This window comes from Triplophysa rosa, linkage group LG20 (assembly GCF_024868665.1).
Source record: "Triplophysa rosa linkage group LG20, Trosa_1v2, whole genome shotgun sequence".
Classification (NCBI taxonomy): Eukaryota; Metazoa; Chordata; class Actinopteri; order Cypriniformes; family Nemacheilidae; genus Triplophysa; species Triplophysa rosa.
Window position 1 is genome coordinate 15,395,747 of NC_079909.1, and position 15,551 is coordinate 15,411,297.

The 15,551-nt window shown below is 38.0% G+C and overlaps 2 protein-coding genes across 4 annotated transcripts in view; both read left to right on the forward strand.

Moving 5' to 3' along the window:
- The first annotated feature begins 212 nt into the window (after window positions 1-212).
- On the forward strand, window positions 213-6,960 carry tpcn3 (two pore segment channel 3). The gene is made up of 19 exons (XM_057362185.1): window positions 213-386; window positions 792-874; window positions 958-1,072; window positions 1,300-1,428; window positions 1,872-1,988; window positions 2,902-3,020; window positions 3,146-3,247; window positions 3,400-3,526; window positions 3,643-3,850; window positions 3,952-4,096; window positions 4,204-4,389; window positions 4,532-4,596; window positions 4,749-4,836; window positions 4,952-5,021; window positions 5,562-5,781; window positions 5,934-6,024; window positions 6,123-6,236; window positions 6,424-6,536; window positions 6,643-6,960. The coding sequence occupies exons 1-19, from the start codon at window positions 273-275 to the stop codon at window positions 6,762-6,764; spliced, it is 2,328 nt and encodes a 775-aa protein (XP_057218168.1). The 5' UTR covers window positions 213-272; the 3' UTR covers window positions 6,765-6,960.
- A 266-nt stretch (window positions 6,961-7,226) lies between these two features.
- ttbk1a (tau tubulin kinase 1a) overlaps window positions 7,227-15,551 on the forward strand; it is a 31,021-nt gene continuing 22,696 nt past the window's right edge. Inside the window, exons 1-5 of one of the 3 annotated variants that reach the window (XM_057361921.1) lie at window positions 7,227-7,394; window positions 8,654-8,743; window positions 9,466-9,557; window positions 12,316-12,468; window positions 14,489-14,636. In XM_057361921.1, coding sequence (XP_057217904.1) covers window positions 9,555-9,557; window positions 12,316-12,468; window positions 14,489-14,636 — 304 coding nt within the window. In that variant the 5' untranslated portion in view covers window positions 7,227-7,394; window positions 8,654-8,743; window positions 9,466-9,554. The remainder of the gene's footprint in view (window positions 7,395-8,653; window positions 8,744-9,465; window positions 9,558-12,315; window positions 12,469-14,488; window positions 14,637-15,551) is intronic. The other 2 variants (XM_057361923.1, XM_057361922.1) reach the window with 2 other exon arrangements.

The window sequence follows — 15,551 nt, forward strand, 5'->3', positions numbered from 1 at the left end:
TATGGCGAAGCCCCGCTCATAAACGTTATTAATAATAATGAGATAAGACTGAAGTTGATTGGTCGCCTTTGCTTTGGTCTCTTTAATATTGATTACAGAAGTGCCCCGCAACTTTTAAATGGCGAAGGGCTGTTTTAATTTGTCTAAAAGCCCAGTTTACGCCATAGTAGGATTCGTAAATTCGCTTCGCTGGACATTTTCAGAACGGGATATCCTGCAAACTGGATCTATCTGCTACGTAAAGACAGCGGAAAGTTGGAAGGTAGATAAAAATGTCTGAGCAAGAGGCGATCAGGAAAACGGTGCGTCATTCTTTATCAAAGGATGAAGGTTTAATCAATGGAGTGAAAACTGTTTCCAGCGATGTTCCAGATGAGATGACAGAGGTCTGTTGAATTGATATCATTCTCTTGGAACCCCGTGTTCATCGATGCGGTGCAAAAAAGTTGCTTTCGCACACGCATAGTAAAAAGCATCTGTTCATATTAATAGATAAAACTGTGCATGTGCGTAGTGGAGTGTTTGGTTTGTTTGTTAAGTCTCATCAATATGTTACTTTAAAATCTGGATCCTTTCATAAATGAGAGAAATCTGCTGTCCTGCTTGGTAAAAACAGACGCACACTGGGAAACATGGCTATTTTAAATGCCTAAACAATGTACTATATTTCTTTGGATCTGCTGTGAAGAAGTTGTTTAAATCTGTCAGTTGATATATTAATTTAATGCCCGATTGCTTACAAGATGGCCTTGGGATTGATTGATTTTCTGTTTCTGTTGATCACATTTTAGAACTTAAACCTGGCCACGGTCTATGTCTCAGATGCCCAATATAACAGGAACATATTTTTTGATACATCACCTCAGGCTGTGAGGTAATAATATGCTACTTATTGGGGTTACAGTAATAATACTTTGTAACTGTAATATGTACTGTATGGTATAATGTTGTTTCTAGACTCTACCTGCTCTACAATCACTGGATCATGCAGACGCTGGTATATGTTTTCATCATAACAAACCTTGCACTAGCTCTGTTGGAAGATCCTGCAGTTGTGCCAGTTCCAATATGGGTATGTGTCCTAATAAAACGTATTCATGGATTGAAAATGTTGCAATTTATCCAGTATGATACAATGGGATGCTCCTTGGTAAAACACTGCAATGTCACAAAATGTTTTAACTCTGTTTTGGAAATTCTTTGTGACTTGGGTTCAGTCCATATGTCTCTCAGTTTGGGTAATACACTGTTAAACCATTTGACAAAATGATATATCTTTGTTGTGTTTGTGTGTTCTAGACAACTTCTACAGTTGAGATAATTTGTCTCTCTGCTTTCACTGTGCGGCTAGTTCACTATGCCAAAGTCATTCCAAAAGATAAATTCTGGAAGGATCCCAAAAATATATGCTTCATAATCATTGTAACGGTAGGCCTGAAATCGGCACATTTCCTGTGACTGTAACCTCTTTGTCAATCAGTAAAACCTGTGATTAACCACAGTTTAGACTTTTAATGAAATTAAATATTATTATCATGTTTAAATACCCAGTTTTACCATGTGTTAATTTGCTGTTTGTTTTGGCTTCACACATATTTCATACTAGTGTACTTGCCTGAAGAATTCTGTATGTACTTTTTACAAACATAAGAAAATGCTGAGAATGAGCTCGTAACAATGTTGAGAAGTGAACTTTAGCCTGTGGTTTGTCATTCTCAGCAGTTCTGCCTGTGCACAAGGCAGAATCACCAGGAAATGACTATGAGCAGAGGTTTATACAGCAGATAGCATGGCTTTACCTGACACATTTTGGGAGATTTTGAGTGTCACTTTTGTAACTTGTGACTTTTCTTCACCTTTCCACCTCTCAGCTCTCTTTTTTAGATTTGACTATATACGGGGCTCTGAAAGCAGCAGGCTACTTTGGCGTCCGATGGTCAAGGGTCTTAAGACCACTTCTGTTAGTCAATGTTACAGAGGGGCGACAAGTAAGCAAACCAAAAAATTATGTCAAAACAAGTTACACGGTGGGTTATCTTTTTATGTGATTTTATGTACACTAGTTTCCTTAAAGGTCCAGTGTGTACAATTTAGCGCCATCTAGCGGTGAGGTTGCGAATTGCAACCAATGGCTCACTCCACCCCTCCCTTTTCGAAGCACTACGGAGGCTGACACAGCACTAAGATGTTGTCACGCTTTTGATTCTTTGCCGATAGAGAACACATATTTACAAAACACGATCTGTAGAGCGGTTTGTCCGAAACAACATGGTCGATTCCATGCAAGGGGACCTGTGGTGTATGTAGATGGAAATAGCTCATTCTAAGGTAATAAATACATAACACTTTATTATTTAAGCTCTTTATACACATCTGTAGACATAGTTATGTATTATATAGCATTTCTATCAATAGATCCTCCAAAAAATGACACACTGGACTTTTAAATTAATCACTGACATTTGCATAAGTCATTAATCCGCATATTTAAATTCCCTCAAATAAAAGTTTTTTTATTGAATAATTCTGATAATTAGTTTCTAAATTAAATAAATTGTCCGTTCAGATAATTATGGCATGAAATGTTCTAGTAGCTTAAAGGTACACTATGGAATTTCTTTATCAAAATGTGTGGTTGAATCCCAAAATTGTAAGTTGTATTCAGAGGAGCATATTTTCCAATGGACTGTAATTTGTTCATAAATATTATAAACACACATGAATAAATAATAAAAGCTTAAAACTTAAAATTTAACTTATCGGCTTTGAGTGTAAACTAATTGTTTACTGTACTAAGAACCAGGTTGTCTGTAAGATGTGCAATTAAACTAAAAGTACATTTAGAGTAAAAATGTCTCTTCTGCTGACCTTTTTCAGTAATTTTTCCATTTGTGTCTGTAGCTCCGCAGGGCATTCAGGAGTATTCGGAATGCACTTCCTCAGATCTCCTATGTTTTCCTCTTATTCATGTTCAGCGTGTTGGTCTTTTCTCTCATAGCTCTAAAGCTGTTTGGGAAAAGGTAAATATTAAAAACTCATTCACAGATATTTATTTGTCGTCTTTTCTGATAATCTCATGTGTGTAAACTTGTTTTATACTGTATATAACCCCTTAAACTGTTTGTCTTCTCTTTTTTAATCCTAGGGGCCTTTTGACCATTGATGGGTCTTCATATTTCACAGACTATTTGGAAATTGTTTTCGATCTGTATGTTTTAATGACCACTGCAAATAGCCCTGATGTCATGTAAGTCTATGCAACTGGAGTTTTTTATTAGCTTTGCAATATATTCACTTTCAGTAGTGTAAAATTGATATTTTCACCAATGTAAACGTTTTCACAGACATAAAATGCTTTGAGCATGAGGATAACCTTTCTGTTTTGTTTTGTCTTTAAAGGATGCCGGCATACAACTACAGTATTTTCTTTACTATTTTCTTCATTCTATATATTGTTGTCAACACCTACACATTCATGTCCTTCTTTCTGGCTGTTGTTTACAATAACTACAAAAAGTACCTGAAGGTATTTACAACTTTACTTTCAAAGATGTTTACTTGTTGATTGCTTTTACTGTTATTGTACATGTTTGATAAATTGCCAAATCTAAAATGGGGTGTGATTTTTTTTATGTTCTCTAGGAGGAGGTGCGGCAGCTGGTGAAGGCCAGAAGATTTAAGATGTGCCGGGCGTTTTCTGTGCTGCAGGAGTCCTGGGGTGAAGGTGGGGAGCCAGTGGTGACCCAGGCCAAATGGAACCTCCTGGTCAAGCTTGTCAAGCCTAATATCAGTATTGCTCACCGGGAACTGCTGTGGAGCGTCTTAGATGATCAGAAGAAAGGACACATAGGTGAAATAGATTGTTGACCTAAAGCATTTTGACATTCTTGATAATTGAAATATTCATATTCTGTTTGTTTTTTCCCTTCATCTTCCTCTTTGTCTGAGCAGGAAAGTTAGCTTTCGTCCAGTCTTGTGATCTGTTAAGTATCCAGGTGATCACAGTCAGGTCACAAGCACATCCATTGCTAATCTGTTTCCCCTTTGTGTATAACTCCTCAGCCAGCAGGTTTATCCACCACATGGTTCGTCACAGGTATGTGCTGCATGCACAGAATTGATCACAGTTGTGATATCATCATTTTTCACACACATTTTTGTTTAATTATGTAATCATTTGTTCTGTTATATCTTGTGTTTCAGAATGTTTGTGTATGTCTATGATGTTATTATCCTGATCAATGCTGTGTTTATTGGTCTGGATGAGGAGAATCCTGTGGTGTCAAATGCTGAGTGGGGTTTTCTAGCTCTTTATATGCTGGAGATCATTCTTAAACTCTATGCCACTGAGCCTCGTTTGTTCTTCGCTCGACATCAGTTTTGGAACTGGTAAGTGGACCATTTTTGTGCGTTTCAGTATGGTTGTGGTTCTTCATATGTTGCAATCTTTGTGGTTTACAGTATTTTTGTCAGATACTGTAATATCATTTGTGCAAGTTCACATGCCTATCATGGCTTCTTTCCCTCGCAGGTTTGACACCATCATTGTTGTGTCTGCACTTTTTGGCACCATCATTAATTCAGCACTCAAACACGGTAAGTGAGCTATAATATTTATAGCTATAAATTGTTTTATAAAATTTTTATTATTATTATAAAATATATTTTATATTACATATATAATGTATTAATTGTGTATTGTGTACATTCATGCAAAGATACCTTTAAGTCTTTTTGTTCATTTTCAGCTGGAGGTTACACAAGTCGCCAGATCTTGGACATCGTTTTCATTTTCAGAGTCTTGCGACTTGTACGCTTGGTGGATTCCATAAAGAGGTACTTGCAGATAAATGCAATGCAAACACGTGATTTGAATGTAAATATGTGTGTGTCTGCAATTAAAACAAAAGCATTTTATCATATTAAAAATGAACAAAATCTTCCTTTTTAGATTCCGTGCCATCATCAACACGCTTATTAAAATTGGACCAACTATACTAACATTTGGACAACTCATATTGGTTAGTATTTACACATTTATACAAGCCTGAATTTTGAGATCTTCAAAGGCAAGTCATACCAGTTGTTACTGTAGTGTATCATGGCTACGGAGCTTAAAACCAGTTTGTAAAGATATCATTTTAGCAGTACATGCCCAATCAAAAATGCTTAAATCATTAGCTGAAATCACTAAAAATTGTATTTTGAGGCTGTTTTCAAGCTAAGGTGATTGGTCAATTAACCTGAAGGGCAGTCACATTTCTATTCACCGAACTGAGTGTTATTTCAACGCATGACCTGTCTTCTCCTTATACTGTCTATATCACAACAAACCTGGTCTCAAGGACACCCTGTCCAATATAGAGGGGGTGCCTGATTTATGGCTGCATATAGGTTCTGGTTCACCTCATCATGCCATCAATTTATTGTTGAGACTGGGACAGGAAGAGAAACAGACCTTTATCAAATGTATAAAATTATGATTTGTAAGACCTGTGCATTGGATTTAAGTGTCGTTTATATATTCATTTATTATAAATCCGTTCTTCTATTCACTACAGGTGGTGTATTATATATTTGCCATGGTTGGCATGGAGTTATTTAAAGGGAAAATACAGTATTTTGAGCCTAACTCGACAAGGCCTGGTCAAGAGTACTGCGGGAACCCTCTTCTGAAAGGCACCACCTTTGCAAAACTCAACTACTGCAAAAACAACTTCAACAATGTTGTTTCTTCTTTCGTTGTCCTGCTAGAGCTCACTGTGGTTAATCAGTGGCATGATATCCTTTACAGCTTGAAAATCAAAAAATGGTTCAAAGAGAATGTTTGATCAAGCTGTGGTTGAAATGGCAAACTGAGGTCTTTGAACGTTTCAGTGACATCTAACGAAAACTGTCTGCAATGCAATGCCTTTCCCTTAACTGTTGTCCACTGTTGACCAGCGGTTTCACGGCAGTCACACATGTTTCAGCCAGAATATTTTTCGTCCTCTTTCATATTGTCGTTGTCATTATCATAATCAAGTAAGTTATGGCTGTCCACCAGAATTACAATAAAGCTTTGATATTTATTATAATCTAATGTTATGTAATATAATTTTATATTATTATTTCTCCCCCAGTATTTTTGTTGCTTTTATCTTGGAGGCCTTCTTGGTGGAGTACACAGTTGACAAAAGTGATCTTCAGACTTCTCTTGAGAAGAAAATTGAGGAGCTGGGACTTAATGTTCAAGAGTATGCTAAGCATTGTTTGACCTTTACCATAATCAACAATATCAGCCCTTTTAACCACTAAATAGATATTTCATATGGTTTCGTGTATGTATGTGAGAAGTATATACATACTGTGTGTATTCATATATGTAATATATGTAGTAACCTGTTGCTGTTGATTTTAATGGAGATCTTTGTGGTTTTGTAGGGATGGTGTGGACAATGGTCTTGTAGATGCAATGGAAAGCTGTGACAATGAACTGGGTCCCAATGAGTCTAGCAAGCGGAAGCCCTCCCTTATGTTCAAGATTGCTTCAAGAAGTGTGTTTTTACTCTAATCAGATATTAGTCTATCCTAAAGTTGAAGTTAATTGTTAAACTAATGCGCTGACGTGTAAAAGAATGATTCTAATGGGTTATATTTCAGGATCCAGAACGGTGGATGGACTTTTGCAGCGGATGTTTGAGACTGATCTCCACCCTGAAGACTTTGACGAGGAGGAGGAACCAAACATAAACTTCTCAAACCCTGTTTTTGACTCTATGTAACTGGAATGAAACAAAAAACCCTTCAAAAATGTAAATTTATATATTTGCAATTTTCATCAAAGATTTAATGCACACTTCGGTATTTGGATCACTAGTATTCATCTGTTTAATCTATTTCAAGTGTCAAAAAGTCTCATTTGTAATCAGATGTGTATATATATATATTTTTATAATAATCTTTTTGTTATGTAGCATATTTCTTATTCTATAACTGTATTAAAAAAGGGGAATTACAGTACACTACACCATGAACAGGAATTGGCCTAGAGTGATGTTTTTGCACACATTCTAATTTGTTATATAATGCACAATACTTGTATTATAGGGCTTATAGTACAGTAACATGGCCTATAAGACTGCACTATTCATGATTTAATCGATTGGTTAGTTATCATGTGCTGTCAAGTGTGCACCAGCAGAGAGCGAAATAGCGTGTGTGGAGCGTCAGCATCGCTGCGCTGGCGCTCGAGAGGAAGAGTGATGCGCGGTGCTGATGCTGATGCTGGGAACCAGACGGGTGGGGAGCTAAGCAGGGAGCATCCAGCGTCCTTAGCCATGGTGTAGCAAGGTCCAAACGTTTTATTGACGCGGGAACATAGGTTATGAGCCTCTATACATAAAAATGAGCAGGTAATAAGCGCTTTGTTTTTTTATTTTTCAACCTCGCTATGGCATAATATGGCTTCTAGTCACAGGCCGTGTCCTATTGGAGGACCACTGCATTTCGTAGGCATGTCAACGAAACCATCTGCATCCAAATTGACTGCAGATTGTATTTCTTGGGGGTTTAAAGATGTTTGTACGTTTATTTAAATAAGATCGGACAATTGAATCAGTGGTGTTGTTTTTGGATTTGTTTTTCTGTTTGTATGCGCGCTGATCTTGTTTCGGTTATCTAAGCGCAACTTTATTATAAGTCAGTAAACTGTCAACGGTTTTGTCATCTAGACTTTTCGTTGTGTAGTTTACTTTTGATAAATAGTTTATTTAACCAAAGGAAACAGCCTAATGACAGCGGGTGTAGCCAGAAGACGAATCTTTACGAATCTTACTACGGCGAAGGCATTACTTATGAATATTAATTAGCCTACACTGACGTTGCTTGGTAAACTTCGTGGAACATCCAATCACGCAACCTAATTAATATTTGTGACCCCACCCTTCATCTCTGTAGGATTTGTTGATTGGCCAGGGGACCAGCTAGCGGTAAGCCTTCCAACCAATCAAGCAACACAACGTCACGCAACTTAATAAATATTCACGCATTTATCTTGGCCATAGTAGTCTTTAAACTACAGAGTTGATTCAGGCAGCGTCTCGCGTCCTCTACAGATAGTGAAGCGTCACTGCATGGGTGTTTGACGCGCTGCAGTGCGGACCAGCGCGAGGGATGCGACTGGACCACTTGCGTTAGTGAAGACTCTGTCATTTATTAATCACAATGCACTCGATGTCGCGCATTTCTAAATAGAACAGTATTCATAGTCTTTTTATTATCTGTCGTCTAGGCTGCTCTGGAGCTCGTTGTAGCGCATACTGCGAAATCAAGCACACATCACATGCCGGATCTGTGTTTTTGCAATAACCTTGGACCCTTATACCAGTTAGCATGATTTTCATTTGGTGGGCGTGATGGTATTTAGATAACCAACTACGATTCCGGTGTTTGTATGGTGGTGCACTGACATGTAGTGCAATGGCGATTGAATTATCGGAGCGATTGAAGGCGTCTTTGTTACCTGCATAAGTTACACAATATTTTCTCGTTGTTTGAAGTAAGGTGCTTCCACGTTGTTAAACCGCTATTTCATTACACCTGGGAAGATTTTCGCTTGATGGACCATCAAGAATAAGAGGCCAAAATCGGGCGCTTTATGGTTTTTAAAAAGGTCCCAGCTGATGGGTTGTGTCACCGTGACGTCCCAAATGAAGATTTCTAAACGACGGAAAAGACTGACTTTACGTAGTCTCTGTGCCAGGTAGGGTGAGCACATCCAGTTGTTCTAAAATATGGCTTTGCATTTGTTTGTTTTTTCTTTTTCAATTGAAGCATGTGAAAAAATGGAGTAAGGATTGCAATGAAATGTACCTCTATTAAAGTACTTTGAATAATTTGTTATACAGTGCACATTTCCTACAAACTTTACTCCACCTCTGTGAAACAGTATATGCTTTTGAAACGTTTATGCATTAAAAAGCATCAAATTTATGTTTACTGTGTGTCCTTCACACTGGCCCATGTGTCGTATGTGTCTGTGTTGATGTATTTGTGTCCATTTCACTGTGTTGCACATTAGTATGTTTGTGTTTTCACAGGGCTTTCGTAACGGTGACGTCAAAGTCATGTTTTTCCTTTTTTGCGCATCAGCTTATGATTCAGTAACGCATGCATCACCTTTCTCTGGGACATTGAGCACAAACTGACCTTCGTGACATTCATCCATATGGATTGAGTTTCTATCTGACCCATGCTTTCCTTAAGAGGGATGGTGGTGAGTCGTATAATAGTCAAAGAACAGAAGAGGAAATGCTGCCTTACACTTGGAGACATTCAGATAGTACCAAGGGCCACTATTTCCAACGTGACAAATTTTTGACAACTGCAATCCAAGCACACCGTTTTAACTGCTTGAAACCATTTTTTGTTAAAAAGAATCTGACAAGCATAACAAATCTCTTCTCTTGTTTTTCTGGCTTGTAGGCTGGCAAAGGAGGGTTTTGGCGTCGACTAAATTGGTCAATTGCAGGATATTTGTCAGAGACGTAAGGTTTTTGACGAGATTTGTGAACATGGTGAGAGAGTTACACCGTCCTTCATAGCTCCCTTCTCCCTTTCTTGGAAATGTGGCTGCATTTCACTTTCTCAGAGTTTGATCACAAAATGGCTGTTGTTGACGCTTCCCTTCCCTGGGATTCAGAGGAATTTGAATGACAATTTATTAATTGACGTGACCTGAATGAAATCCCCTCTGCTTTTCGCTCACTGTAACCTCACATCCCATGGGTCCCCTGGAACGAACCTGAGTTTAGCAGAAAACTCACATGCAGATAGTGTGGGACAACTGTACCAGCCGTGCGGTTGAATGCTTTATAGCTGTTTCGCCATCATTCCAGCCTGTGCGCAAACAACACCCATACGGAGCTTTTCTTGCTATGTTAGTTAGTGGTGAGGGGTACTTGTAGCTGCACATTTAGAAATTGTAGAGGATCTGTAGCCTTTGTCTTAAGGTGGATTCTGTTTATTAAGTGAACATTGCAATAGCATTTCCACACTTTGCAGATCTTCATTGCATCATTTTTCCTCAATTACAAATATTAGTGTGAAACGTACCGAATATCCCAAATTATGTATTGCAAAATATTTAGGTTTTCATAAAAATGTGCTGCTCTTAAGACAATAGCTGCAATAGTCACAACACTATACTGCAGCTAGATAACCAGTTACTGCAGAGTGTGGAACTGCTGGCAACTTCAGTTGTATCTCAGTGTTCAGAAACCAACGCATAGTGATTAAACTCTTCCCTGCTCACATTCTTTTGCCAACTCATGTGAATTTGGATGAGATTTCAGTCTTGAATAACATCACACGTTTTATAGTCATAGGCCACTTGTTCTAGTCGCACAAATCTCCTTGTTTACCTCTATCAAGGTTACACAAGCGCAGGTGTCAGTAACTTGGCACATGAGTTGGCAATATTAAGCTCTCTCACTTTCTTGGCTGAACTATGTCTACCTAATGTCATAGTGTTTTTTGTTCCTAGTTTCTGCGTAGAGCACATTTTTAGGATGCTGCATTGGAGACTGCAGTTCTCGACGGATGCTGGGCTGGGCATGAGTTAGCTGTTGAGCTACTGAATCTGAGCCGAGCTGGGCCCTGCATGTTTTAAACAAACCAATGGCGCTGCATGCCGAATAGCATGTTATTGGGTTTTAACCTGCATCTTTTCTTCAAATACGTTTCATAAGAGAAAACACAGTAAACCGAGTCGAATTGAGTAAGGTTTCTTTATTACTTTAAGTGTATATATACTGTAGGTTTTGTAATGTCATTGCAGAATGGATGGTAAGAGGCTGATGTTTAATTTTGGTTTTGAGGCAAGAGTTTAGTAGGGCAGTGGTATTCGGCTCAAGTCCTTGAAAAGTCAACATGAAACATGGTCACAAAGCATTTTCTTGCTCAGAAAGTTGGGGGATGGATTGTGACAAGCGGTCTCTATATGACGGGTGGGTGAAAAAAGGCTTGGTGACATCACCAAGTTCTGAAACAAGCCACATACAGTAGTAATACAAAAGTATGTTTCATTCACAATATAACCAGTCATTTGTTTGAAAAGTTTTTTTTTTCAATTAAAGTCGGCATGAAACTGAAGTAATAGCAATTGTCTTTTTTATATAAGTATACCTGACATATACCTGAGTGAAACGACTTCTGAAATGAGAATAAATGTAGAGCGGGACTTGATTTCATCCATCGAGAACTGATTGGATCGTTGAAAGTTGGGCGTTGCCAACAAAATGGGAGCGGATTTGAGTTTGACTGCCAGTTTGCAATCAGTCAGTCATTGCAGCCCCGCCCTCGTGCTGTTCCACGTGACCAGAAGTGAAGAGAGGTCGTTTCGAGGGAGGTTGACGTTTTTAAATAAAGATTACAAGTGTAAATGAATAAAAAAAAAGATGTGCACAGATAAATCATTTATAATAAATACTCTACCACTGTGTAAAACAATTAGAATTAGCATTTTTAATTTCATGCCGACTTTAACTATTAAACTATGAAATGTATTTATAAAACTTATTTGTATTTCATGTTGACTGTATTAAAATTAAATAAATAAATTAATAATCTTCTGAGAAGAGTGTCGAATGCCATTGCTTTAGGTTAACATGCAAAATATTTCAGCAAATTGTAATGCTTAAGTTTTTAATTTATTTTCTTATTATGGCTTTTAAACTATATTATAAATGCCCAGCACACTTTGTAGAACTGTTTAACAGTGTGTACTTACACTTTGTAGGCTGTGCTTATATCTGTAAATAGCTTGTGTTTTCAGAAATATTCTTTGTTTATGGGGCCTAGTACTTTGTCATGACTTTCCATTCAAATATTTTCTAGACTTTCCTCCCGTATTTGTGTTTAGTGCTATTTGTGGCTATTTTCTTCACACAGGTATTTGGGTCAAAAAGTATGTGGGTCAACGGATGTGCCTAGTTAGACCTTTTTGTGTAGCATAACATTCTGTCTCTCATATAACGCTGATAAAAATTACAACCAGAATGAAGTTGATTTTAAGATCAGCCTTTTGCCTCATGAATATGTATGTATTCATAGGAATAAACTGGTGTTTGTTTTCATTTCTTAACATCCTGAAATGTTTATCAGTTTAAGGGCATTCCAAAGTTAACTGCCTTTTTGGAATGTCGCTGTTCGTTCGACTGGTCATTGCATGTAGAAGCCAGCTCGACTGACCGATAGCACGTCAGCAAATGCCAATAGCAGTGCCTTTTAGAGTCAAATGGGTGATTTAACAATAGTTCTGGTGGTTTTTCACAGCTAAATGGATCATTTAAGCTGGGGGTTGCCAGAGTGGTCTCAGGGTTGCAGTGCTTAGCACCAGCTCTGCAGGATAACCTCAACATGAACGGCACTGCAGAGCAGCAGGACATTCTGCCCCCTAACTGCATGGTCAAAGAGCGATGGAAAGTGGTACGTATCTGTGTAAAAATGGTACACATGCACATTCATGCTAGCACTTCAATACAAACACAAGAAATTACAATATCCCTGGACTTCATGTTTGTATACTTTTATGTAAGGTGACCAATCATGAGTTGCCACATAAAAGGACAGGAGATGTACTGTTCTGTGGCCGGTTATTGGTGTTATTTGGTTATTTGTATTTTGAATCCCCCCAAAATCTTTTGTTTTTTCATCTTTTACTTCCCAAATATCAGTTTAGAAAAAATGACATTCAAAGAATTTCACACATAATAATGATTATCAACTCTAAACAACATTTGTAAACATAATTAGAAAACAGTCATTTTTATTAATTTACCTATTCTGGGTCAAAAGCAAATTGGAATGGGGTCACAATCACTGTCTTTATTTAAAAATAAAAATTAAATTTGACAATTCTTATTTTTTTCATGAAATATTACAGCGTTTATAGTAAATATCTTATCAATGTGGGTCATTTTCTTTTTATAATTCATGTACCCTCATAATCTTCAGCTAAAATCTGAAAATGCACTTCCCCCCTGAAGTGACTATCCATCTCAAATGACTTAACTTAGACGGCTTGGCCGGAAGCATCCGTTAACTCCTCCCCTTCAACTGTCAGTCTGCAGCCAGTTTCATTTCAAAATCAATGCAACGGCTGTTTTTACACATCCAATCAAATCGCAGTGAAAAGCGCAAGCCACACCCACTCATTTGCTCCTTTGAAATTCCCTTTCACAAGGAAATGTGTCAGAATACGGAAGTAAAAATATCGCAACTTCCGGTTCACTGGGACTTTAAGAAAATGTTTGAGAAATGGTTGGGAATTTTATGAGAATTACACTAAGAAACATTCTTACAAACCTCTTACAATTTGTCTTAAAACATTTTTTTAATCCAGCCCGAATCTTTGCTTAAGCAAAATGTCCCTATTCTGAACAATTATTCAATATTATGTAATTAGTTATGTAAAAGCATATAAAAACACATGAAAATCGGGAGTTATATGATATAGGGGGTTACAATGTATGTGTTTTATTCAGCCTCATGTCTTTCCTGCTGTGCTGTGAGTAGATTATGTAACAGTATGTTAATTGTTCTTTTGATCCCAATAACTGGGACTGTCTTGTCAAAAGAAATCACAAAGAAATAAAATTCCGACAATACTCCCTGTACATGAGGGATATAAATGTTCTCACATGACTGCCCACCTCCGGTGTAAAATAATGGGCTTGTTTTCTGGCCTGTGAGCGACATGACAGTAAAACAAAATGATTTATGGCAAGCTGACATCTTTATCTTTCATTTTCAGTCCAATTTAAAATACTACACTGTTTTCTCCTTTGTTTTTCAATGCATGAAAATGTTTTAGCCTTTGTGTGGGACATAAAATTGTACATTTAGATGACAAATGTTTACTCGCCAGCAAGACTGCTACACAGTTTCCTGATCAATATATGAGTCCTTTAGATCGGTAGTCAATATCCAGGATTACTCGCATCTCCGGTATCAAGCGGATGTGAATGAGTCAGTTGCAGTATACTTGATGATGTGTTTTTGATGTGTTGATCTCATTATTGCTGTTTCGCAGATCTGTGTTTTAAGCGACACGTTTTTGGATGGCCCACATTTAAAAATACTTGTAAAATATAGTTTTCAATACAAATATAGCAAAAATACAAAGAAAATATATTCATGGCAGGAGAATTACATATGGCTGAGACTTTTAACATTTTTTATTGGTTAGATATTTGCAAAGCCCAGTGACGAACATAAAGGGTGACTAATAATATTGATTTATGGAAAAAATATATAAGTAACGAGAGATGGAGATACATGGTTTCAGAATGACATCAGTGATATGTAACATTAATAATAAAAGGTAATTTTAGACTCAAGGTGCATGCATTCTATTAAGTACTCTAGTAACTGACAGCTCTTTCACTTGAAATCAATAGCAAATGAAAGCTTTGGCAACATCCTGTTATGTTCTTCTAATGTCCAGTTGAAAAAAATTGGTGGCGGGGGCTTTGGGGAAATATACGAGGCGCTGGATCTGCTGACGCGGGAGAACGTGGCGTTGAAAGTGGAGTCAGCTCAGCAGCCCAAACAAGTGTTGAAGATGGAGGTGGCAGTTCTGAAGAAACTGCAGGGTAAGACATGTTCGTCTGTTCAGCATCACTGACATTGACAGCACTTCTGTTCAATAAAATAAGGATATCCCCACAGAAATAAATAGGAGACAATCCTTTGCTAATCCTTTTCAACTTGAGAACTTTAAAAGATGGAAAGTTCTGAATTGAATTGTGCAAATCAATTATATGTTAAATGTCTAAAACTATTTAATATTTCAATAAGGTATTCCTTTAAAACATAGCAGGATTATTCCTACTATATACTGTATATCTGTATGCATGTACTGCAGAGTCGTAACGACTCTGTTATGTTTTAAAGGGATAGCTGTGGTTATATGTTATTTGTATGCCATTTTTAAAATAATGTGGGGACGATTGAATTGAGTAATAACATGATGGCTGAGCCTTGGAACATATGTGTGTCACACATTACATAAGTAGCATTGTGAACAAAGCGGCAGTAACACGGTCTACGTGAACGAGGACACGTGACGCAGCCTATATTTCATACTGCTGTACAGACCCACACACGCATTCAGATGATTCAGTTTATGTCATGGATAACAAAGGGAGAAACTCAAATGCGGGTAAACCAGAACTTTTATTAAGAACCGCAACAGAGCAAAAGGGTCCACAAGGCACTAGCCGGCGACAGTCCTCCTACGTGGAACTGGAGGGGAGCGTCCGCCGGGATGTAGGTGTGCGCTGGAACGCGCTATAGATCCTCCGTGGGCGTGAGAAAACGAAGAGAAGTGGGCTCGGGGAGATCCCTCGACTCGAGACTCGCAATGCGAGAGAAGTGGGTGTCGCCCTAGAGGGCTGCAGATCTGATTCCGCAGGAGCAGTGCCAGGTGGGGAGGAAGATCGCCGTCCAGGACGCCAACGGGAACTGCCGGGAAGAAGAGCCAGAGAGGTATACGACAGAGTACCAGG

Excerpts from the sequence above, each read along its gene's own strand:
- tpcn3 (XM_057362185.1), top strand. The coding sequence starts at position 273 with ATGTCTGAGCAAGAGGCGATCAGGAAAACGGTGCGTCATTCTTTATCA. Across the intron at positions 875-957 it reads ACATCACCTCAGGCTGTGAG|ACTCTACCTGCTCTACAATC; the intron begins GTAATAATATGC and ends TGTTGTTTCTAG. Across the intron at positions 5,022-5,561 it reads CATTTGGACAACTCATATTG|GTGGTGTATTATATATTTGC; the intron begins GTTAGTATTTAC and ends TATTCACTACAG.